The following is a 25,648-nucleotide window of genomic DNA, read 5'->3' as shown; positions in this document are numbered from 1 at the left end:
GCTCTGAATAAAGTTTAACGCTGTCACGTTGTGTCCACAGGTATGCTCCAGAATGCTTGCTTCAGAGTAAATTTTATATCGCCTCGGATGTCTGGTCATTTGGGGTGACACTGTACGAACTGCTTACATACTGTGATTCGGAGTCCAGTCCCATGGCGGTAAGTGACCGTGAAAGAAATTGCTGCTCAAGCTGCTTAAATCAGATTTTTCTCTTTTTTTAAAAAATTTATTATTTTTGGAAACAAGAAGTGGAATGAATCTCTTTATCTTATGAAAACAACCCTCGTGGCTAGTCTTTCACGAAAGACCCTGTACAGAGATAAGTTGTGGTGACTGCATGTCCTGGTGAGGAAACTGTATTTATAAATGTTACCGTTTTCTAATGTGAGTAGATGGTGCACGGTATCTGTATGATAAGCATCTACTGTTCCGTTTTCATTTTGAGATTCAAATGTCATCTGAAAGTCAAATTGAAACAGCCTGGATTCGCACAGCGTAAGACGATGTGCAGCTGACTCTGGCTCTTTTCACAGGAGTTCTTGAAAATGATCGGCCCCACGCAGGGACAGATGACGGTAGCACGGCTGGTGCGTGTCTTGCAAGAAGAAAAGCGTTTGCCACGTCCACCCAACTGCCCAGAGGAGGTAATGGATGCACCTACGCTGTGATAATGGTGTCCGTCCTTTGATGCTCAGTTAGCAGCAAAAGTACCACATGCTCATGGTTGAATAGGCCTGGCTGCTCTTGGTAGGAAAGCCTTCAGGTTTGCTATTAGGAAGGCATTTTCAAGTTTTTTAAGCATTATTTTAAACTGTTTTTTCACACTGAGGCTCCCAAGATTGCGACATCCCTTCAGAGGACTTAAGAATTTTGCTTTAGTATCTGGATCCACGTAAAATTCATTCAGAATCCTTCTGATTTTTGAAATAGAGAGTTCCTGGGTGTGCGGCAACCCAGACTGAGACGCACCTCAGCAGGGTCTCGGTTAGCAGACCCCCATGCACAGCCTGTCCTCTCCTGCCCTTGGAGGAGCCGGGAGGCAACCAGACCCTGCCCTGGGGATGGGCTGGAGACCCCCCAGCCTCTGCCAGAGCCGCAAGCCCAGAGAAGGCTGGAGGGAGGCGAGGGGCAGGGTCTTTCTGCCTGCCTGCATGGCTCAGCGCAGCGCTGGACAACTCCGCATCGGAAGGTCAGAGTAGAACTAGGAAGGAGCTGCCTGTCCCGCTCTCCCGCAGGCTCCTGGTGCCTGAACCAGTACAGCTTTCTGAGGTGCAGCAGGCTGGGGGGGGCCTGGCCCCTTGCCAACAGGCACTTACCGCTGTTAAACCAGTAATTACCAAGAGGTACGCGCTAGTCGTTTTGATAAAACATCCATTCCCGAAACTGTGATGAAGCTGTTGCATTGTGTTAAGCTGTCTACACTATTACTGCATCGTCTGCACTGTCAGACAAACATATCCCTCTACTTAAACAAAAAAAACCCAGTGGCAACAGATACTTGGTAATTCTGATCCAAATCTGAGGCATGTTTCTGTCTGTGTTCTTCATTTCATAGTAGTGACAATCTGCTCCATTCTGTTTACTGGAAAACGAATGAAATGTTTCACTGCTCCTTTAAACATTTCTCTTTTTTTGTTGTTAGGTGGACCAGCTGATGAGGAAGTGCTGGATATTCAAGCATGATGAACGGACAACCTTTCACAATTTGATTCAAGGATTTGAAACAATTATGAGTAAAATGTAATTCATTTTTTTTTTGTACTTTAATGTGTGTCAAAATACAAATGCCCAAGACCTTTCATTTTTTTTAACTACTGTAATTTGTACTCTGACTGTGCTAATGTGTTTAAAGGATTCTTTTTCCAACAGTTTTCCTTTTTAATTTTAGTCAACAGTTGGATCAAATGAATTAAAAGGTATGGCAGAAACAATAGCTTCAACTCTCTTTGCTGCTGTTATTGCAAGGCAGTTTTATCTTTATCTGATTATGGTCTTGCCACAATTTGAACTACCCAGATGAATGCAAACTGAAAGAGCCATGTCAAAAAATGCTGCAGTTCTCAGTGCAATCTGTAGCATTTAAAACAGGTCTGCTGTGCACACTTATTCCTTGAATAACTGAACTAGTGGACATAAGCAGACTTGATACAGTAATTTAATAATTTTCAAGGGTTTTGAGGAGGTTTTAAAAAAAGAAGTTTGGCTGACAAATATATTTTGTGTGCACTTACTTAAAAAAAGCAAACTCTGGCATAAAAATCCAGAGAAGACAAAATTATTGGCCCATCTTAACCAGGCTGCAGTTCTGAGCTCTTATATGTATTTAAAAAAAATATAAAATTGCTTGACTGTCATGTTCACAAAAACAAACAAAAAAAGCATGGATCAGTGTGTATAGTTATGCATTTCATTGAGAAACCCCGTTTCCGGATGAATATATTTCCTTTTCCTAACTCAGCCCTACCCTCCCACATTACACATTTCTACCCGCTGAAGTTTCTACTGTTTATGTAGCTATTGCACAAGCAACTGCTTTTCAGCTTGTACTGCCAGTGGACTACAGTGTGGTGAAATGTGTGTAGGAAATTAATTACATACTTCGGGGTAGAAAAGAAAATGGATCCGTGTACAGAATCTAGGGGAATTATCTAAGATAGGACTGAGCAACCGGGGCAGCTTCCCTTGGAGAGAAGAACGAACCCCTCCAACACCCAAAACAGTCTGTTACCAGTGGTGCCGTCCGACAGGTGCGTGTTGTACTCGTTTTTTTGGTCAATGATTTCTTTAGCCAGCAGGTTAATTCATGTTAGCAGTTCTTTTGTGAAGCTGTTCATTTCGCCTAAGGTGATGAGTCTTTAAGTAACAGCATTTGCCTTTACTTAATTTGACTTACAGACTCAAACCATGCCCTTGGGCAGTATTCTGTTAACCAAAGGGAAACCAGTGGGACCAGACTGGGACCACGTTATGTTTTATTGTCAGGACCAGATTTAGCATTCAAGCTGTAAGCAAGTGAAGTGAGGGCACTGTACTCTTGTTTTGTAAACCTGTTAGGCTCTGCTAAACAGTGGTTTAACTGGAAACCTTTTGCTGACCCGTCGCCTAGAACTGGGGCGATAATGTTTTCTCAAAGCATTTTCAAAATCCAGGTGCAGTGGGGAGATACTCAGTTCTGGCAATAAAAGAAAGATGTCTTTAAATATCTATATCTAAATATATATATAAAATTGTAATTATGAGCTGCAAGGAGGTCAGATTTATTTTTACAGTATTACCTGTTTTTTCTGTATGTCACTTATGAACCTGATTTAAATCTGTAAGCACTTTGTTACTCTTTATACAAACAAATCTAATAAAGTTTTTTTTTCTCCACATGCATACTTTTTTAATCATAAATTAAACAGAGAAAGATTTTTAAATGTACCTTTCATAGGAATAAGGATCAGAACATGTCTTCAAAACAACCTTTCCCTACATTAAATGCTTACTTTAAAGGTAGTCCAGAGATGTTTTCTTCCCACAGAAACCCACTTTAAATGCATACCAACAATTTATTTTCATTGAAAAGCATAACAAGTTGAGAAAGTTGCATATACAAACAGTTTGAACAAAACATTACAAGTGAATTTATCAAATACATACATGTAGAATCCCCGAAAAGCTCCTGTAACCTGCGTTGCTATTTGGCTGTTGTAAGCAGTTACTGCCTGTATGCACAGTGCGTACTAGCTATACAACCCAACTGCTGAGGGAGGAGTGATTTTGATTGTGGGTTTGTTGGTTGTTTGTTTTTTTTTAACTTTGAAAATATGTATCTTTGAAAGGCAGTTTAAGACACTTTTTAAAAAAAAAAAATCAGTACTGAAAAATGGCTTCAATATTGTCTAGCAAGATTAAGTAAGAAGGACCTGGGTTCAGTCCAAATGAATCTGCAGCAGGGTTCCAAGGCAGCAAACCCACACTGTCCATCACCAAGGGCTGGCTCATCATTTATCTGTCACAAGCACTGGATTTCCAAAGTAATGATTTCTAAGTCTTCAGCTACAAGGATTAACAGCTGAAAAGAAAGACTCTAGCCAGAACTGCTTAATGAATAAGGTAAAAATACAAGTTGTTTTTTTTTTTTTTAAAAAAAAAAAGGGAAACAGAAATACAATCAAGCTGGGAAGCAATGTCCGTGAGGTGCCACTGCTCGGCCCCAGGCCCTAGAGGAGCCGGGCTGGGCGATGGGCAGAGGCAGCCCCGTCTGTGCCATCGCTGCTGCGGTTCACAGTGTATGGGGGTGAGCCCGTACCGCACCCCTAGGACAGGTGAGTTGAGTGAATACCATTTCCTTCTAGTGAGAACTATTTCATGCAAAAGGTAATATGTAAGGACGAGTGAAAACCGGAGCCAGGATGCTCTGCTCTAGCAGGCTTTGGAGTGCAGCAAATTTCAAAAGTTAAGATGCTCGGGAAAAAAGAAAAGAAATACAGTGAAGAGCAGGAGGGCAGGATTAAAGACGTCATCCGAGAAGCATGTCAGTATTGCTTCTGCTCCAACTGTGAATCCTCCTGATCCAGAAGAAGTCAGAAAAAGTACAAGAGGCAGTTGATTTCTTCCACTTACAGTTACCTTTAACAGCGCTCCGCCACCTGACAGTGTTGCCAGCAGCCCTGCCTCAGTGACACGCATGCCTGTTGGAAGGAGGACGGTGCTTTGCCACATACACCGTTCTACACAGACACATTCACAAACTGTAAATTACTTATTCCAAGGAAAAGCTGTGGATTCTTGGCCTAAAAGCAGATAAAGGTTACTTCATTGTCCAAGTATCACCTAGCCAAATCGAATTTAATATTGCAAGGCAGCACACAGTATAGCATCTTACTTTTAACAAACATTTATTGAGAACATCACAGAGGCTCTGGTAATACATTTGGTATAGCTCCATTCCAGGATTAAGAGGAAATATTAAAAATATAAAGGCTGTAACTGCAGAACTCTTAATCCTGGAAAAAGTAAGACTGAAAAAAACCTCACATTCTGAGTTAAAAAAATAAGAAAAAATTACTATCAAGACTTCATCTTTTAACTTCCTCAGTCTGAGGACTAGAGAAAGGATCAGTGTTCCCTCCACAGTATTTTTATTGCTTTCAACCGGTAAGCTACCAAAACTCACCAAGTTAATTTGCTTTGTCAGCTTCAGCCCACTGTTAGTTCCAGTGGCAGACGACAAAGGAAACACCATCCCATCCTTTCAGAAGGCAAGTCATACTACCCAGAAATGGCTAACCTCATAGCAATACCTACCGTTTCCTTGGCAAATTTGCCTGTTACAGAGGGTTGTTCCTCTTGGGATATTCATAACCCACACAGAAAGAAGAATTATTTGTCTGAAGTTAAGGCAGCAATAAATAGCAGAGGTACGAAAAGCCTGCCTTCACACCCTAAGGCAGGAGTGATTATTTAGGTCTCAATAAACACGCTTTTTTTTTAGAGAGGATTCTCCATAACGTACTGCGGAGCCCTGAGTCTGCTGGCCAAGGTACTCCATGGGGCCAGGTTCTGGGGAAGAAATGAGGTACGAAGAGCCTCGTTTCTCGCTTCTCGCTGGAGCCACCTAAGGACAAGAAGAAAACAAGTGACACATGATCCAGAGCAAACGGTGTCAATAAATAAAGCTCCAGTCTGGGAATTAACAAGAACCAGGAGCCAGTAACTGACTCCAAAGGCCCGACTCCTTCGGCTTTAAGGTCCAGCTATACACAGCTCATGAGTCAGTGTTTGTGCCCTTTCCCTAAAAAAAAAAATCCCAACCAATCGTAAATGCATTGGTGGCCCACCACACATGCGTTTTTGTGAGGGCAAAGGGCTGGCTGGGCCAGGTGGCCGTGCTCCGCAGTGCACGTTTAAAAAGCAGTAGTGTAACGGCCATGCTATTACCCTGCAGTGTCACAACAGCTCCAGCCATCTCCATCCTTTAAAGTAAGGCACCAGTGGGCCACCTTTCATTCCTCTTCCTTTTCTCTTGGAGAGCTGAATGGGTTAAACTGCCCTGGCACAGCTATCACAGCAAGTCAGACTTCGAAGGACTTGGTTTCCAGCCGTGCCAAAGCAGGTTTGTGTTGCAGATTACAGGTAACCCTCTGCCTCTTGAAGGCCTGAGTTCACATGTGATACCAAAGTGAAGGAGAGAGCAGTAACGGTTTGGTTCTTTAATCAAAACTTCATCTAAAATGCCTCACTCCAATACACAGAAAGTCCTGAGGGTGCCCGAGTAGGGTTTCTGGTAAGGGCACAGGTGACCTGAAGCTGCCCCACCACCAAGGGCTTCTTGGAGAACGCAAGGCTCAGGTTCAGTTCCTCTTTGGGATCCGTCAGAGCAGGACCTTGCGCTATCCATGCACCTACAGCACTAGAAGCTGTACATACCCATTAGAGCCCACTGCCCTAATCAATGACTCTTGATCACTTCTCTCTTTCCCCCAACGTGTCATTAATTTCATTACCAAATGGCTTAAACAGTCACCTTGTTCTAAAAGACTGAAGCATCTGCCCTGTAACAACCACCTGAACCTGGTCTCACCACATCCTGCTCAACCACACTGCATGTCCTGGGTTAAGTCTGGCTCCTAGATCAGGAGAATCAGTGTTTTGGTTCATGTGGGAGTGAATAGTTTAGAAACCTTAACATGTTTCACAAACCAGGATACTAATTCCTTAACTCCATCAAAAGAACAGCTGTGCCGACCAAATGTCCCTGAGCGGAACACTTCCTAGCCATTCTCAGAAGCACCGCTTGCTAATTCACATTCACAACTCAAATTACACTCCGCTAAGTCCAATTTCATTTTAGCATGCACCCCTATCATAAATAGGAACTTGCTCAAGGAAAGACTTTTAGTTTCCCCCTGTCCTCTCTCCTGCACTTCTAAGAGCTCTGGGGATCTCACACGTGTATTGTAACACTCCACCATGTCCTGGCTCGCGTGGCAGAGTGCAGCATCACCACTGTGTGCTTCATACAAACCTCTGTGCTCCTTCTGAACCTCTGAAATGCAGCTCACAGAAGCTGGAGAAAAAGGGGTTGCAGGGTTGCAGCAGGCACATGCACACAAGCACACACTCTTAACTGATACAGAGCCTCTTGGGGACCAGTCTGTGTGCCCTCTTCACTGAGATTTCTCTTCTGATTCCAGAAACAAGAAAAGTACCTTGCTGCAGAGACCAACTGTACTTCTGTTGCATCTATGCCAAGGGACCAACTGCTCTCTTTCTGCCATTTATGGCATCTGGCATTAAGACAAACTTTCAAGCAAGCTGCTCAGCATCACCTCCACAGACAAGCTTTCCTCTTTAGACTAGAAGTAAACTGAAAGGTGTTAGTTAGCTCAAACTCCAGACTATCGCCTTGTCTTGTCATGATTTCACTTACTTCCAGTCCTACAGGAGCTGTTAGGAACCTGAATGTGCTCTCTTCTGCTGCACAGAGCTAGATATCACAGCCCATGGTAACATGTTCAGGCCTTGGCCATCTTTATCCCAAGATACGTCAAAGCCAGCTCCAGCCCGGCCTTGGCCCCTATCCAGGAGTCACAAATTGCTACAGTTCTGTATTCCTTCTAAATCTCCTCCAAAAAATGGGAATCTCATGCCAAGTCTAAGATGCGAGTTTCTGAATGCCAGAGCATCATGTGCTGAATCCGGCTACTAACCTCTGTGCAGCAAAGGGATTTAATGGTGTGATGGTGGAGAGCCACGCAGGAGGCTGGGCCCCTAAGCTCTCCCAGATGCGACTGCTGATTTCAGCTGTGACTCCTCTCAGCATGGCCAGACACTGTGTAAAGGGCCACAAGCTGCGCTGGAGGCTGGAGAGCCAGCTCAGCGTCCCTCCAGCAGCGCTCAGAGAGATTATCATCGCTCTCATGGTTGCATGGCTGGGGCTGGACTTCCAAAAGCAGCAGCTCCTTACGCTGATGGGCATACTTGCCTGCAGCTGCTCCAAAACAGATGACAATCTGGCTTTTAAGGTCTCTCCCATCCGTAAGAACAGGAGCACTGTGATTTACCTACGGCATGAGGGTATTAATTCCTCAGTTAAAATGGTTTTCCTCCCAGGATCCAGTTAAGAGTATTACGAAGTGGAGGCTGTAGGTAACCTGGACGCTGCTTTGACTTGCTAAGTCCACTTCAGAGGTTTTATCCCAGTGGCACTCACTGCAAAACATCTGCAGGTCAGGCAAAAAAACCCATCTAAAACCAGTGTGAACTACCTCCTTCTCCTCTGTTCACTTCCTACTATATCTGCCTCCTTCAAGGCATTTTTGCACGTTCAGATACCATCTTTCCAAGAAGTTTGTTCACAAACATCAAGCCTTCCTTTGCCTGTGGGTTCTGGTGGTCTGCAGGCAGTGAGGAGCACTGATCTCCAGGGTGCTGGAGGGCTCTGAGGGGGTCTGGCGCTGGCACACCCTGCTCAGCCACTGCTTTTATTTATCACATCCACCAGGAACTGCGTGTGAACCTGAGCAACTCAGGATCCTGAGGAGCATGGATGAAATGGAAAAGCTCTGCCTTGGCTTGTTGTGGGTCCAAAGTCCACTCGGTGGCAGCATAAGACTAATAAGAAGCGCTTCCACCAGCGGCTGGCTCAGGCTGCATCTGCAACCACTCTGCTTGGTCTCTCCTCTCACCTTATTTAATGGGTTTTGTGGAGGAAGCTGCAAGTTGCCTGGCTGGTATGATCCCTGGGCTCCACTGTAAAGTGTAGGCATGACCTGCAAGCAGGTACTGTAGTCTGGGTAAGATCCACCTGTAGATTCCTAAATGCAGAATGGGATCCATGATCAACCAGAAGTTGAAAGAAAATAGGTTTAACAATTCATTTTTACTTGATACAGTAATGAGCACTCATCAGATATGAAAATATCTGAGTCACACTCAATTGCTAAAAGGAGTGTACAATTTAGAGCAGCTCAGGCATGCAGCAATTTCTTGAGCAAAATGTAGGATGTGGGGGACAGTTTACCTTACACAATTCCTTAAAAAAACAAAGCGTGCTTCTCATCGGTCACGGAAACCTCGGGCTGCATAATGGCCTGGGCAAGAAACAATCCTTCAACAGACTCACTGGGAAATAATGTTACGGTGTGCTGTTTCTTGGTAGGGGTATTTTAATACACTCCTGAGCTTTACAGGTAACTTCAGATTGTGGGATTTTAGAGAGAGGAACATTTATGCCAGATATAATCAAAAGCACGAGTATGAATCCTGGAGAGTAACTGTGCAGGGATGTCCTGCAGAAGGTGACCATGCAGTGCCATTTGTCCCACGCTCTCTAGCCCCTTATTTCTGCAGTACCGACAGCAGCAGCCACTATCAACAAACAAAGCAGGTGTCCAGACTCCAAAAGCACCCTTACAGCTGATGGGAGAAACAGCCAATGGAGACAGGAAGAAAATAAAAGTATTTCTCACCTCAGAGGCTTCATTTTCAAATTCATCGACTCTTGCCTGGGTAGAGTTATATGCCTGAGCATAATGCTGATACCACTGCTGAACAGCCTCCTATAAAGGAGGAAAAAACCTCTTCCCATTAGCTGCCTACTAAGATCGCTTTAAACGAAAACAATTCTTATGGCCTCACAGGACATGAGAATGAATAAAAGGCAAAGCTCTCCAAGAGGCATCAAAACATGTTTAACACCAATGATAAAGCTCAAACCAAACATTTAAAACTACGTTACACGCTTAAAAGATACACAAGGCACCACTGCCTTGGCAGCGGACACAAGTACAAGGTAATTTCTGTTACATGGAAGGAACAGACAGTACAAATACAGCTGAATGATGACATGTGGCATCTCTGCACCTAAGTGACATCATTTGAGTCCTTCATATTACTAAAGATAATACTAGTAACACTAATACTACAATCTGACTGATTTTTTTGGACAGTATTTTAAGGATTTGGGGTTAGGAACTAAATGAGTTTAAAGCCAATAATCAGATTCAAATAAAATATTCAAGACTATGTTAGTGCTTACATGAAATGCACAGCACAACGGCCCACAGGACATCTCTCTTGCTTCTCTAACCCACAACTGTCACCACATCTGACCTGACTAGGAGATGGCTCTGGCCCCTGGCAAAGCTCCCTGCTGCAGCAAACGTCGGGCAGCGACCCCATCCCCTCCACCCCTCCTGACCAGGCTGAGACCCTCCTAAAACAGAACCACCCCCATGCCCACCCATGCGCCCACCCTCTGTCCTCCAGACCCAACTAACTCCCACAGCAGCCCTGCTCTACCCCAGGAGTTTTGGGGCAACACAGATTTCCTTGCCAGCAGCCCAGGAGAGGGGAGCGCAGCTTGTTTCTGTCTCCCTGCCGTAGGAGAGATTGGGCGACCCTCGAGGAGGTGATGGGGACAGGGCAGGAGGAGACCTACAGCAGAGCCGGAGTGGATGTCTCAGCACAGACCCAAGGTTTTTATACAGATTGTCTGACAGCACTACGATCCAGTTCTTGTATTTGATTTGTATACAATTATATTTCTACACAGACTACTGATGGCTAATGAAAATATAGAAACGTTATTTCACAGAGTATCCCTATGTCTGTGAAACCCAGTGCTTGCTCTCAGTACTGCAACGCTCTCCAGACGAGGGGCAGCCCCCCACCTTAATGGCCATACTCTGATCACCAAATGGGGCATATGGTGAAGAAATCCCATGCAGTGAAACCAGCTGGCAGAGACTGCAAAAATTCCTCAAGCTATACAGGAGCTTCTGATCGACAGAACACTCTCTTCTCTGGGATCTAGCCAAAGTTCAAGAAAACTTTACAACTTCTTGGGAAGGGGAAGAGAAAAACTTCACGGTTTTGAAGACAGACGAAAGCCAAGCCAGAAATGGTAAGAAGTAATTTTTTAGCCGACTGCACTGAATTCAAGTTCTCAAGAAGCAATCTTTCAATGGTTATGACACTGCAGCAGGGAATGTATAGATGCTTTTTTTGACTGGCATTAGGTGTACTTCGTGCTAAATCTATTCTGTACAGCAAAAGAGATAAACTATCAGTGAAGAGCACCTAACAAGGTTCAATCTGAAGAGGGTGGGCTTTAGTTGTAGGAAAGCCTAGGAACTGCTGAAGAGTGATTCATGATGTTGGGCAATGCTGTTCAACTGCATGCAGGGCTATCAGACCACACATGTACCAAGAAGTGCATTAAGAGTACACAGAGAAAACAATGAGCAACTCAGGGAGGGATCTCTGAGCAGATCTCTGCCAAAGATCCTGCTACAAGAGCTCTGAGCGACAAACCAGGCTTCAGAAGCAAGCGCTGCAAAACAACGTACCTGTGTGTATTCCCCATGCTGTTGAGAGTAATTAAAATAATTTTCCATTGCGTGTTGTGATGCAGTTCCCTGAGACACAGCAGCATCCACAATGTTGTTCGAAAGTCCAGTCTGCTGTGGTGGACTAGAGGCTTTGCTGGCAATTGCTGTTCGTAACACGAAGAATACACCGTTTGTATAAACTGTACAAATTAGGTTGCACTCTCGTCTAGCAATATTCTGAGTTTAAAACAGAGATTTGCTACTTCATATTAGGCTGTGCTCAAAATTAATCAGTACTACTAATAACTGAAAGGCTTTCTAGAAGTTTGTCTGCATCACTAAGTCCATTAACTCTGAAAATTTACCCTTACCAAATAAAATATTAACTATGGGGACAGATTACATTGCAATTTTAAGGCAGACTACAAAATTTCCTTAAAGATAAATGTTGTGGTCACTGGAATTACCTGCCAAACAGAATAATGATTTGCCACACTCTGGTCAAGGAAACTTGTAACTAAACCCACTTAATGTTTGCTTACCTGGAAGACATATACCAGGCAGCACGCTTGCCAAATTTAAGTAGGGGTTGGTACTAAGACGTATTTCTTTTGGTGGTTCTCCTAACAGTGAAGTCTGTTTTTTCAAGGGAGTCTGTGAAACAATTGGACAGGTCAGTTTGCATTATATTCACACAACATTTGTCAGAAATAAGGTAAGTGTATCAGCAGGATTTTGAAAAAAGCTCAGCCCTATGAAATGTAACAGGAAAGCTTTTAAAATAAATACCGGGGACAATTATCTGGACACATTGCCTGTACCTTTTCCTTGTCAAATAATTTTGTAGCAATGTTTCTCTTTAGACTGTAAGTCACTAAAGGATAGTAAAAACCAAATAAACAAAAGAAAACCTTTTACACTCAAGTAAAGGAATAATAATCACTGTAACAACTCCAGATGCAGGGAAGAGTTAGCATTAAGCACGTGGCCAAGACAAAAAAAATCAACTCTCTTCACGCAGAGTCACAAGCAAATAAAAGGACAAATGAACCCTGGAGTGGAGAGATGACCCTGTCTGGAATCTGCCCCTGTTAACACATCTTACTGATCACTCTATTTATAAGCCCTTACTTAGAAAGTGAAAATGTTTATGAGTGGAAATGAAGCGTCAGGACTGACTCACTCCTCCAAACCACCAGAAGTGTTTCCTATGAGTGACTAGGAAGGGTACACTACCAGCTTATGTGTCCTCAGTTTATGTTAGAAAAAACAGCAGAAATAAGGATGAAGCACCTATAGCAAGTTACATAGCTTGTCTGAAATACATAGCTGAAAGACGTTTATACAGTATTCTACTCCACATCTATTCTGTTCATTTTTTCAAAGCCCGTTAAGGAAAAAAATTAATCCATTATTTTAATGGTTTAATACTATTTTCAGTAAAATAGTATTATTCAACAACTTTTAAAAAACAGTGAGACCAGTTTTTAAACACAAAAAGCTTCAAGAGTGCTGAAATTCTTCATCTGGATGCAAAAGCAGGAATTTAAGATAGTGTGACCGTTCAGTATCAGCATACAGCCTGTGGTTGTCTTGCAAGGAAGCGTTTTTGCAAACTGGGCCTTCTGTCTACTGATACAGAAAAGGAAACAATTAAAACATCTACCAGGATTTCAAAAAAAACCCTTTTTCTGATAAACAATATTCATAGAAATAAATGAATTATCTAGACTTCTAATGATTTAATTACATGTCCTTTTAATTAAATGAAATGCTGAAATAAAACACTGATTTTATATATGTATACAGATACACCTTATGTATTTTCTCCATGTGTATCTATACATCAGTAAAATTCCACTTCATTACAGTAAGAAAAAGATTTAAAAAATGAAAAGTGTACTTTCTGAAGTAGGACCAAATCTGTCAAAGCTGTCTAACAAAGGCAGCCACCAATCCTCTATATAATCTAGCACTTCAGATGCTTCAGAAAATATGTAAGGAAAACATAGATCTGATCTGAATTAAGAATGTTTCCCCATAAATGTCAAAGTATTTATGTATCTTATAAAAAAAGTAAATTCTGTTGATGACAGGAAAAAACTTCTGAAAAAACTAGACCTTTCTGGTTCAATTCAAATCCCATCCCATCATCTTCCTACTCCTTGCCTTCAAGGGAATAAATATTAAAACTGATACAGACTAAGAATATGTCAGCTATGGCTAAGAGGGTACGGATTAAATTTACATCCATATATATACATATACACACCCCCACCTGGAAACCCAAAAGCCTGACATACCACCAGAATTACTCCCGATTAGTCATGAAATTCAACCACAAGTTCAATTTTCAGTCTTTAAAAGGGACATTGCCCTTGAGATAATTTCATCATCAAATACTATGAGGCATACACATGGAAAAAAAACCCTACAGCACTGTAAAAAGATTCCTTTGTTAATTCATTTGGACCACCAAAGAGCATTATTGTTCTCTCCCTATTATTCATAACTGAAATGACCTTAAAATGTCTCATGAATGATCCTATGATCTAGCAAATTTTATAGCTAAGAACTACGATAAGCAGTTGCAGTTAACTATTAGGCATGTTAAAATAAAAAAGAGAAAATCCACACACAAGAAAAAAGAAAGTATTTGTGTTCAATGTTCCTTACCCCCAAACTTGTATCAGTACTTTTTAGTTGATTTTGTTGTTTGGCATGTCCAGCCCGCAAAGCTCCCGCAGAAAGATTTGTTAAGGTCTGATGATAAGGCTGTGATCCCGAGACAACTGCTTCGGTAGTCGATTGTTTATCTGGAGCGTTATTTTGCCCTGGTATAGCTTGTCCAACAATGTGCTGATTCGGAAAGAATGGCAGCATGCCCATCCCTGCTGCTGCTGTTTGAATTGGAGTCAGATTAGATGCTGCAGTCAACCATAAATGGAGAAACTTTTCTGTTAGACAAGATTTATCAGTACATTTTGTTTGTGGTTTTTACTAAGTGATGAGAAAAACATTTAGACATCTATTTTACAGCTGTCCCAGAACAGTGGATTCTGGCAATAATTTTTATTCTTTTACCATCCCAGGAGCAAACAACTCTATTTAAAGCTAATACAATAGAAGAAAACTCTGACTTTTCTGAACGTTTACTATGAGAAGTTACTTAGCACTTCCTGTCACTTTCAAAAAGCCTGCCAACAACATCCTGGAGAATCCTATATTGGAACAGAGGGGGAAAACATCACCTCAAATGGCATTAGTAAAACTCTACAAACAAGAGAGCTAGAAAGTATTATCTAGAATTAAAATCTAGACATTCAGAATAGGTTTCTCCTCCCCCCCCCCCCCCCCCCAAGCTTTTCCTTGCTGCTGGTTACTACCATTGCTCACACCACGTCTAGAAGCACAGAATACATGTCTCTCAGTGGAGGAAACAAAAAAGATGCAAGCAAGCAGTATCGCAACTGATCTTTCCTCATAAAAACTGAGGGTATCGCTGATGCAGAAATTTGCATTCAAAATTGACATCCATCACAGACCAGATGTTGAAGCTCTATTGCTTAATGAAATGAATCTAAAAAAAAAAAACCTATTTGCGGTGCCTCTTCAGCTACTCAGATTTACCTGCTTTGAAACAACAAATCCCCAAATTTTGATCCTAAATAAAAACAAATTTCAAGTGTACTAAAAATAGTAGTAACTGAGCAAGCAGAATATTTAACAACCTGCAAATATTCAACCAATGCCACAGCGTACTCTTTCTTTCCTGACAAACAGATGAGAGAAGCCTGGCAACAAGGCAAGATATCTCAAGTTTGTTTCTTGCTTAAATCAGCAGTTTACAATTGGTTATACAGCTATATAACTTGTTACCTTGCTTATCTATATAGCTATACAACATCTATTATTGTCCAGCTCTCTGCCTACCTTACTGTGCAGTGATAAGGTTCAAACATATTATTGCTTTTGCTACAGCGGGAGAAAATAAGGCGCATAATTTCAAGCTAAGCAATTCTACTGATTTGGTATGTAATAAAATGTCATTTACACTTAAGAGCTTCTCCACGGGTTCCCATGCCTGAACTCACTGATGGCATTACCCCTATTCCCAGTACTGTCTGAAGTAGCATTGTTGGAGGTTCTCCCAGCAAACCCGGTTTCTATAAGGAAGAATAGAAAACTGTGTAAATGATTAAAATAATGTCTGTTGCTATTTCTTATAACTTTCACATTCGGTTAATCTTTTTAGATACCCTAAACTGTTAAATTATACTAGATTTTAAAAAAAAATTGTTTTAGCAGTTATAAGAATGTCCAAGGAAAGTTGAAGTTAAAGCGATGACCTTACACTATTAGCCTGAATGTTTTCAATCTTCATCAGTTGCTGCTGTGGCAATGGTAGGTGAGCAGGGCTCTGCAGTAGTAAGTTAGATGTACTCCCCAGAATTGAACTCTGTGAAATTATTAAAAGAAGTGTTAGTTGACAGTCATGGAAAACAGTACATTCAGATGATACTGCTTAAAGAAATTTAAATTAGTTTCTGAGTTAATACAGCAAAGGAAAATAACTATTTCCTCCACAGAACTAAATTTTTGCCTCAGCCACAGAGAGTTATTTCAAGTTATTTTAACCCCTCTTCTGCCTAGCCCTTTTTTTCATCTCACAACCACAAGTATGCTTTCTGGTGGCTTTTAAAGGATCAAGAGTATACTCCAAATACAATCCAGACTCCATTGCAGCCCCTGTGTCTAAGCCAACAGGGAAAGCTAAACGTGTTTGAAGCCTCTGCAGACAGACTAGATAGGGGAGTTACCTACAGTGCCAATAAGAAAGACGAGACACAAGGCTTCAGGGCATTACGAGGTCTATGAATAAGGACTTCATTGTCTGTTAACATTTGCATTGTGCCTTGCATGGCAATTCTAATACATAATCTCCGCCAGATATCTATATAGTTTACAGGACTTGGCTGTAACCGGCAAGGACTCTCATCCCTTGCTTTACAGTTACCAAACAGCATCTTTACTTTCAAAGAGGAATATCCGGATATGTTTTTCCAGCCTTTTTAGTGGCAACTACCTACATGAGAATTCTATTTCAGAACCATTAAAAAGCTTACAAATCACAGTGCCTACAGATTGTCAAGTCTATAAAATATTAATATTCTTCATTCAAAAAATTCTGGATCAGTTTGCCCCCAGAACTGAGCCACTTAATCAACAACTTTGTCGCACCATGTTCAGACTCGGCTACTGGTATATTCAGCATTATGTGCTCTGGCTAGCACAGTGGCTTAAAAGAAACCTTATGCCCACTCTGGATCACAAAACCACATTATGATTCATGCTAGCTGAACACAGGCTTGAAACTGTCTTTCTGGCAGCAGCTCCTGAGCACGATTTGCCAGGCAAAACATAAGTTGCTCTACAAACCTTTTTGTACAGTGGTGCAAGAATAGATATATGGGACATTGACTATGTCAAATCACAATGAGTATAGCCTTCCTAATTTTTTTTTTGAAATCTCCTACATAGGAAAGATCACCAAACCCAGGTAATTATGATGGAACCCAAAAAGAAGGCAGCTCTCCTGACGCATGGCTTTGCAGATTGTGCAGCCTCCTGCAAAACACCTCACAAGTATTTTCAAGCCTAGGTTGTGTCTCTATGTGGCAGGGTCAAATCACCTAGGAAAAAAAACTCTGTGCCTATAGTATAGTCTTCTGGACTCATAATGTGCAATTTAAAACAAAAAAGTGCCATATCCAGATTAGTTATGCATCTGCTATTTTAATTGCCCTAAGCTATTTCCAGTAGAAATTATCCCGGGCTGTTTATTGTAACCAATACCAATGGTTGTTCCCTCTAAACTTCGTTACATCAACGAAGAAAATGTATTAGTTCAATTGCAAAACTTTCAGAAATACAAGAGTGGAAAATCAGTTAATAAAGATATAATAAACTGCTGGATGACTCAGGAAAACACATCACTGAGAAAGTTTAAAATGCATTATTTTGGCACATGACAACTGTAACTAAGAGAAATTAAAAGAAAGAAGTTGAAAGTCGTGCTACCTCCAGAGTTGAAAGATTACTGGGTAAATAACCCATTTGTTCAAATTCCCCTCTGTTGAATCTTTTATTATAAATTATTTTATAGTGATGTGGCATAATCATCCTAAAAATGCTGTTTCTTCTCATTATATTACTTTACAAAACCTTGAATATAAAATAACAAAACCAACATGCACAGGAAGCTGCATCAGTGTGTGATTGGGGAGGTGGGGAGAGAGTCAAGCCAAGACACTGTGTGTTCCTCTATCTTGTGACAATACTGAATTTCAAGACAATAAAAATAGTGACCTGGTTCTCTGGCTTTAGAGAATGCTCTGAAATAAGTCACTGAGTAACAGAAAAATGTGCCTAACAGAAGGAATTGGGATAAGCAAATAATTCTCAATAAAATTCAGGCTATTAGACCAGGTTTGGAGCTAATTAAATGACAGGAAGCTCCCTGGAAGAGAATTAGACTTGTAAGTCTCTCTAAAGAGAAAACACTAAGTTGTTTGGCTGCAGCACTCTTGAGCCAAAAAACATTGGATCATCATCAATCACACTGTTAACTGTGTAAAACATGCCTGTCTCCAGCTGCGATTAGAAAACATTCACATTGCCTTCCAAGGAAGCATAGACTCTCCAAGGCTGAAGAGAGAGCAGCAGTAACTAAATATACCAATTGAAAATGTCATTTAAATAAAAGAAGTACAAGCAAGGAATGATGTATTTTTTCATTGTACAGGACAAAAGCAATTCATTTGAGGGGGCAAAATTAAGTAGTATTTATTCAAAATGAATATATTCACCTACTAGTTTTTAGCAGAAAAAAAAAAGAAATGCTAAATATACTTACACAAGGAGTTATCTCTGCATTTTAATTTGGTCTTTTTTAAGATCTACGAGTCTGTGTTTGCCAAAAGAACAGCAGAAATAACAACTAATACTTGAGGGGATTTTATTTTTTAAATGGGAATTTCTGAAACATCAGAATTAGTAAGTCAAAGCAACTGACTCCAGTCCTTCACAGGTACTTATGAAAATCTCTGCCATGAATATTAAAGGCAAATTTTGGCTGCTGGCCGAGCTGGACAATCTCTGACAGAACCTCAATGCAAGGTGGAGGCCAGGCAGGCTGCTGGCCAAGCACACTGCTGCAGGGAGGAGTTCTGGTTGTGGGTGCTACTCTAGCATGTTCTCATCACCAACTTCTCCAGCAAACTCATCCCAAATATCTGGTATAGTATCTTTCAGAAATTCTGGTGTCCATATGGAAGTCGCATCAACTTTACAGTGAATTACAGATACCCTGAGAACACTTTAAACAGCTTATAACCTTGGGGTTTTTTTGACTAAGAAGTAACATCTGCAAATCACTATTTTTTTATGGCATATATAGCACATTTTAGTCCCTGCAAGCTTTAAAATGAAGATAATGATGCTAAGTTGTTGGCTTGAATAAGATAAAACAATCAAGTCTCTCTACAGGAAGTGTGTATGAGCAGTTCCAAGAGAAATGGATGTGCCATGCTCCTGGAGCACTAATTTAAAGAGGATTTTTTTGGCCCGTAATAGCAAGTTGTCTCTACATCAGCAGGTGTTAGCAAATCAAAAGCTCAGTTAAGATAAAATAACTCACTTGTGGATAGTAAGCACAGTCTGCTCTTACATCCCCATAGGCATCTCATAATAAAGTGCTTTTCTTAAACACAGCTTTAACGAGAACACTTGATTTTAGTTGTAATTTCTTAAAATCTCTGAGAATATTTTTCATGCTAAGATCTGCACAAATATGTATTTTGACAAAAGTTTTTTTTGTCACGTACCTGATGAATTTTGTTCAACTGCAAAAAAGGTGGGCCAACTGCTGAATTTATAAGGTGAGGTAAACCTGCAGATGCTCCAAGAACTGTTTGAGAAACACAAGACAAAGTAGCAGTGTTTTATAAGTTAGGCAAGTAAAGATCTTTAGAAGAGTTATTCTCTATTTTTCAGATGTGGTTTCCACAAAACTTTCCAGTATACTACTAAAGGTCACTATAATGAAATCTTTCAATACACCCAGCTTTGATCTGCAATTAACAGCATTAGAGATCAAATGTACCGTCATGGAGCTCCTTTAAAGCTGAGAGTTTTGCTCAAAGAGGCAGAAATGTCTGCTGTTGACTGCAAGACCACAGCATTAGCTAAGTGCTTTGACACTTCAGCATTAGCTAAAGTGTTTCTTCAACAAAGTGCTCGCTTCATACACAATTTGTGTATCTTCTGTCAGTAGGTTATGTCACAAACTCTTAGCTGTCCCCCACTTGACTCTTCAAATTATCTGTTCTCATTCCTGTTCTGAATACTTTCACCATTTGAAATGTGCTGAGATTGTTTTTAATATATTTATTCACATCCATCCTAATGAGAAGGCAGAGAAATGGTTTTGGCTAATGCCGTTATGAAGTGCTGTGTATGACTACGGTAGCATCCAGGTGAGTAAAGATTTACATTGGAAACAATAAGAGAAAGACTCAGGCTGCAAAATTCAGATCTAGAATCAGATTTAAAGTTGCCATTTTAATTACTGCAAAAGACATTTCATTTTAAACCCATTTCTAATATAAACACTCAGAGACCCCAGAGCTAACGTGAGGATGTTTTTAGGTAACACTAAATTTTACCCAGACACAATAGTGTAGCAATCCACCTCTTGCTTTTGCTTTCATAAAATGCAAAAGTGTCTACACAGACACACTGAAACAGTGTCTGCACAGGTTTTAAAATAGTATTCCTGCTTCCCTCCTCTGCTGAAAGCTTTGTGTCCTGGTTTCAGCTGGGACGGAATTAATTTTCTTCTTACTAGCTGGTGCAGTGTGTTTTGGATTTAGTGTGAGAATAATGTTGATAATACACTGATGCTTTAGTTATTGCTCAGTAGCACTTATCCTAAGTTAAGGATTTTTCAGTTTCCCATGCTCTGCCAGCAAGCAGGTGTACAAGAAGCTGGGAGGGAGCGTGGCCAAGACTGCTGACCTGAACTAGCCAAAGGGATATTCCACACCGTAGAACATCATGCTCAGTATATAAACTGGGGGGAGATGGCTGGGAGGGCTGGTCGCTGCTTGGGCATCAGTCAGTGGGTGGTGAGCAACTGCATTGTGCATCACTTATTTTTCTTCTTTCCTTTTTTTTTTTTTAATTAATTATTTTATTATATTCCTTTTCATTACTACTATTATTATATTTTATTATTGTTGTTGTTAGTATTACATTTTATTTTACTTTAGTTATTAAATTGTTCTTATCTTAACCCACGAGTTTTACTTTTTTTCTGATTCTGCCCCCCATCCCACTGGGAGGGGGGGCAGTGAGCGAGCAGCTGCATGGTGCCTAGTTGCTGGTTGGGCTTAAACCACCACACCTTGTATCACCAAGAACAGGGTTTTACTGTTTTTTTTAACTCAGTTTTAAGACAACTTACCAGGTTTAACAGCATGTCCACGCAACTGGGGCTGCAGTAGCATTTGCAACATTGCTGGATTATTAAAACTTTTCATAATCTGCACTGGATTTGGCTCTGGAAGCAAGCCTTTCCTGTTGTTCCTCATCTCCAGTTAAGAGAGATACAAAAAACGTTAGAATCAGGAGAAAACAGAGAATACATTTAAATCCCTCAAAATCATGTGCCGGTAATGTACGTATTTCATTTTACACAGAAATCTCCTTCCCTGTGTCCTGCTCCTTTCCATGCTCCTTTTCCCTCAAATGAAACGCCTAACAAACTATTTCCCCAAAACCTCAAGCATATTATTTTTCCTGAGAGACGTTTCTTTTTTTCCCTTCAACCAACAGAGAGTTATCAATAAAGGAGAATATGAAAGGCACTTTTAACATGAACACCATATATTATCTTATAATAGCACTACTCATCTCTTTTATAAAGATGTAGGCTAAAGCTAGCCAAAGTAATGAGACTGTTCTGCTTTTACTTTTAAGACAGCTTCATGTAACACTTATCACATCCAGTGTTCTAGGAAATAATTTGATAAGACATGTGGGTGTAAAAAGCTTTCTTCTAGATCAAGCATGAAATTAAACTATTTCTCCTACCTTGAAATTTATCTTAAAATTGACAAATTCCTGCCCCTCTGTTTCAAACTAAGTTTTAGCTTGTCAAATGACTCCACTTCCAGTTACTTTTGTTTTGAACTGGAATAATTAAATTTAATAAAATCCCAGAGCTATACAAGTACAACTTTGTGATATCTTACGGCCATACTTTACCCTTCCTCCTTGCAGAATATGGCCGTGCTTTTCCTGGGAAGGAGACTGAATTGGGCTGACTAGACTAAAAAAAAACAAAAACCAGGCTAATGCTTTCAAAAGCTTGGCTCGTTTTCCTAATGCAAAGCAGCTGAATCCCTCTGACCCTTCAGGCTGCTCAAGGTGTACCAAACTCATTCTGAAAACAGATTTGGAAATATCTTACCATCCTTTGCGCTGCTATAAGTGCTGCTAACGTGCTTCTGCCTGGCGCTCCCGGAGCACAGTACGACACCTGGACTCTCTTTCCTTTGATAGTCATGCCATTGGTGACTTCTTGTACTTTCTCAGCCTGCTCTGCAGTTTCATACTCAACCACCGCAAAGTCACCAATATAACTATCTTCATCCTGAGCAAACTGAAACAGCATTTCACAATACACTGAACAAAATGGAGAATTTCAGGAGCTGCCTTGCAGTGTTTTCACCTATCCCTTGCAAAATACTTCACAAACAGCTGACACCCTATGTTAATGCCTACCCAGATCAGTATGTTTCTTTCTCAAATGTGCTAGATATAAGTTGAATATCATATCTTCATAATACTTGGCATGCATGCTCTTGAATTACCACCTTCACTTCAATTTAATCTCATGGAGAACCCGACCTATGAAATGTATTTAACACATATTTCCAGAATAAGGAAAGAAATAAGAAATAAATTGTAAAAACAGCTGTATGCTACGATAATTTTTATTTTTATTTTGCAGGATAAGAATTATAAACTCATTATTGTTCAGTTTTTAAGCCGACAATAATAAAAATGTTATTCATCAGGCTACATGATAGCTTTTGAAACATGTAACAATGCAAATTCCACCGATATATACTGCCTTTTAGGAGAATATGAAATCTGTCGTTGTATTTAATGCCAAGAGAAGCTGCCAGACTGATCAATCAAGCAGACTGGAAACAGGCTTACATGTCAAACAATGCTCTGTCCTTTGTTTGCAGAGTTTTATAGCAGAATGAGCAGATTTAAATCAAGCAAAAAAGGGGGGTGAGAAGGGAGGGAATAACTAGCTCTGATGTGGAAGAGAGCTAATCTCCTCTAGATTTCACTGGATAACATTAACCTATTCCCAACTATTAGGTCCCACAAACTTATACTAACAATCGAAATATAAATCACAAAGATTTTGAAGAAAAATAGGGTAGTCAGATCTTTAACGTCACTGTTAAAGACTGGCCTCTGGGAAGAGCTCTGGAGAACACACATATTTTGATATATAAATACGCACATAGCTATGTATGTATGTATGCGGGCAGGACTGTCTGTGTGGAGAAGCATTATATTTTATTTTGACATCAGTTTAGCTGCACTGGTAAAGACCTGAAGTACTTGTGAAAAGAATGATTTGCAGCTACGGAACATATCATAGTTCCATGCACAGTTAAAAACTCCCTTAACATGTGAAAAGCAGCAATCAGCATTGCAAACAGATCAGGAATTTTTAAACTTCCTAAGTAAACAGGTACTGAAGAGAAGCCCTCTGTCCCTATCTAGGTAACAGTAGAGACCTTCTAATGACAATTTAAAGTTGACGTAAGAAAGGAATGAGGTTTTCTGGTCCATTTTGTTGAAGCAAAGGACAAAATGTGTTCCTGTAAGTCCTAGGAAAAGCCATTTTTCTAAGACCCACTTATAAGTATCTGGCTTCAGCTCTTCCTGACAGAACATTTCTATTGTCAATAGAGGAGAAATCAATTTATTTAAAAAAAATGGTAACTTTGGAACAAAATGAAATAAACCAGAGTTTATTTCATGAGTTTAGCTAAGAATTTTAGGTAAAAGATCATATTTACATGATGAAATACTGCATCAGTTACCAGCAGAACTAAGCCACAAAAGCAGCACAAGACAGCTAGGTTAAAGAAGCCATACCAGGAGATGGGCAAAATGATCAAAGTGACCCTACTGGAGGGACAATCTGAATGCAGGAGTGGTGTGAAGGCTGGACTGGCCAAGACTAGAAAAAGGAAGAGAGAGACTGTAGTCACGAAGATATAAAATAACAACAGCATGAACAAGCATTTTAATTGTTTCTCTAAAACTTCCAGGAGAAGTTTTCCAGACAAAGGCACTTCTAGTTATTCTCTATTGAAATCCCCTCCCCATCCAGTATTCTGCTACCCTGTCCTCTCCTAGTTTTCCTCTTACATCTCTACCCATCATGTCACACTCCCCTCCTTGCTTTTTCCACAGTTTCTTGGGTCTTCCTCCTCCGTTCTTTGAACTTAATTTTTAGGTCACCTCACTCATAAAGCCCTAATTAATTAGCACTATTGTGATGAAAATTCATCCACCGTCTTCCCTTTTTCATCTGTCAAATTTGAACTACTTGTTTACCTACCTCCACCCTCATATCCTCCCTCTCTGGAGGGCTGATTCCCCCGTTAGCACATGGGGTTCGCCTCCATCACTCTCCCATTACGTCTGCAAACCAGCACCTCTGCTGCCTCTCCCCGCCAGCCCTTGAGGCAGAGCCTCCCTTACCATTCAGTACCTGCTGGATGCCCAGTGGAAACATGAGGCATGACTGAGAATAAATCACATGTTTATTCTCTGAAAGTCACTGAGAATAAATCGGAAGTTAGCATAAGTAAACCTATTTTTCTTCTATTATCATACTTTTACAATCTACCTATTAGTCTATTACAGTGTGTTTATACAAGTGATAGGTAATATGAGAAGCGTGCCAAAAATGTTTTCTTGGATATAATTCTGACTGGCTGCCTACTTCCTAATTCAAAAGCATACTGTTTATTTCCTGTATTTTACAGAAACATGTATTTAGCGCCATTTACTGATACAATGCATACAAAACCAGACCCTCCTCACCTACACCCAGTGTGACACATGTATCATTACGAACTAAGAAGGAAGGTAAAAGTCAATTTTTAAGTGCCTCTAACTGCACAGTGCAATACTGCTTAGTGAAAACTCTTTATCAAAGAAGGCTGTTATTCTTTGAACCTCAGAATTTTTAAAGGGTGTTGAAAAATTGTTGCGGAGGCTGCTAACAGCCTCCAGATTATCTGACAGCTGGAAAAAAGCCCTCAAGTAAAAGACTTTAAAAAGATCAATCTGGTTAGCTAATTAAACAAAGATTCAGCAAGTAACTTGATTACAGCATTTAATACCTTCTTACAGGAAGAAAACAGTGGGGAGCAAAGGCTCCTCAATCGAGTCATCAGTGAGGTGAAGCTGAAGCCAGATACATTCAACTGAAGAAAACAGACACAAGTGCAAAATAACAAGGGACAGGCAGTCAGTTTCTGGAGAGTTACTTCCAATTTATGCTTCTCCTGGTATATTTGGATCAAGCATGTATAAGGATGTACTTTAGCCAGCTACTAAGTATTGGGGTTTGAAAAGAGCACTAGGGAAAATGTGATGGCCTGCAGGTGGTCAGACTAGACAGCCTGATGGACCTCCTGGTCTTAGATGCTGAGAATCTCTGGTTACTTATCCCTGAAGCTAATCCCTGAGCAGCCGTCCAAGATACTTAGGAAAAAAACCCCAAACAAACCAAACAACTGAAATCACCCCCAACTGTGTAACTATAAAGCAAGCTTTCTTTCTACTGCCTGTTTATGGTACGCTGGTGTGCACCACTTCTACGAGCAACATTTTATTTGTGGTCTAGTATCTCACAAGCCATGATGATGAGAAGGAAACCTTTACACTTGCAAAGGCTAGTAAGGATCTACCTCTTCTATACCAGCAAGGTTTCCAAAAGATCTACCACTTCTATCACTGGCAAGCCCAGCCAACAATGAGATCCCAAGCCTGTATCTTCTACAGTTTAGGAAAAAACGTATGAGATATTTGCAAAAGTTCCTTAAAGAAATTATATATAATATATATATATTCATTTTTGATCATCCAAACTGTTGCACTTGTGGTATTCAGACACTCTGGCTTTCTTTACTGAGCAATAAAACCATCATCAATGT

General features: G+C 40.5%; 2 protein-coding genes across 8 annotated transcripts in view; one reads left to right on the top strand and one right to left on the bottom strand.

The window, feature by feature from the left end:
* The window catches only part of JAK1 (Janus kinase 1), a 63,594-nt gene extending 60,222 nt beyond the window's left edge, over positions 1–3,372 (top strand). For all 3 annotated transcript variants that reach the window (XM_075037296.1, XM_075037293.1, XM_075037294.1), the window contains exons 23-25: positions 41–158; positions 534–644; positions 1,643–3,372. In XM_075037296.1, the coding sequence (XP_074893397.1) occupies positions 41–158; positions 534–644; positions 1,643–1,744 (331 nt within the window). In that variant the 3' untranslated portion in view covers positions 1,745–3,372. The remainder of the gene's footprint in view (positions 1–40; positions 159–533; positions 645–1,642) is intronic.
* Positions 3,373–3,781: 409 nt separating this feature from the next.
* RAVER2 (ribonucleoprotein, PTB binding 2) overlaps positions 3,782–25,648 on the bottom strand; it is a 76,472-nt gene continuing 54,605 nt past the window's right edge. Inside the window, exons 4-14 of one of the 5 annotated variants that reach the window (XM_075037297.1) lie at positions 21,856–22,047; positions 20,848–20,974; positions 19,208–19,290; positions 15,676–15,780; positions 15,376–15,487; positions 13,998–14,248; positions 11,864–11,975; positions 11,340–11,485; positions 9,459–9,548; positions 8,676–8,804; positions 3,782–5,602 (exon numbers count right to left, since the gene is read on the bottom strand). In XM_075037297.1, coding sequence (XP_074893398.1) covers positions 5,456–5,602; positions 8,676–8,804; positions 9,459–9,548; positions 11,340–11,485; positions 11,864–11,975; positions 13,998–14,248; positions 15,376–15,487; positions 15,676–15,780; positions 19,208–19,290; positions 20,848–20,974; positions 21,856–22,047 — 1,494 coding nt within the window. In that variant the 3' untranslated portion in view covers positions 3,782–5,455. The remainder of the gene's footprint in view (positions 5,603–8,675; positions 8,805–9,458; positions 9,549–11,339; positions 11,486–11,863; positions 11,976–13,997; positions 14,249–15,375; positions 15,488–15,675; positions 15,781–19,207; positions 19,291–20,847; positions 20,975–21,855; positions 22,048–25,648) is intronic. The other 4 variants (XM_075037298.1, XM_075037299.1, XM_075037300.1 and 1 more) reach the window with 4 other exon arrangements.

Source organism: Buteo buteo, chromosome 10 (assembly GCF_964188355.1).
Source record: "Buteo buteo chromosome 10, bButBut1.hap1.1, whole genome shotgun sequence".
Lineage (NCBI taxonomy): Eukaryota > Metazoa > Chordata > Aves > Accipitriformes > Accipitridae > Buteo > Buteo buteo.
The sequence above is the reverse complement of the archived record's forward strand: the minus strand, read 5'-3'. Positions and strand labels throughout refer to the sequence as shown.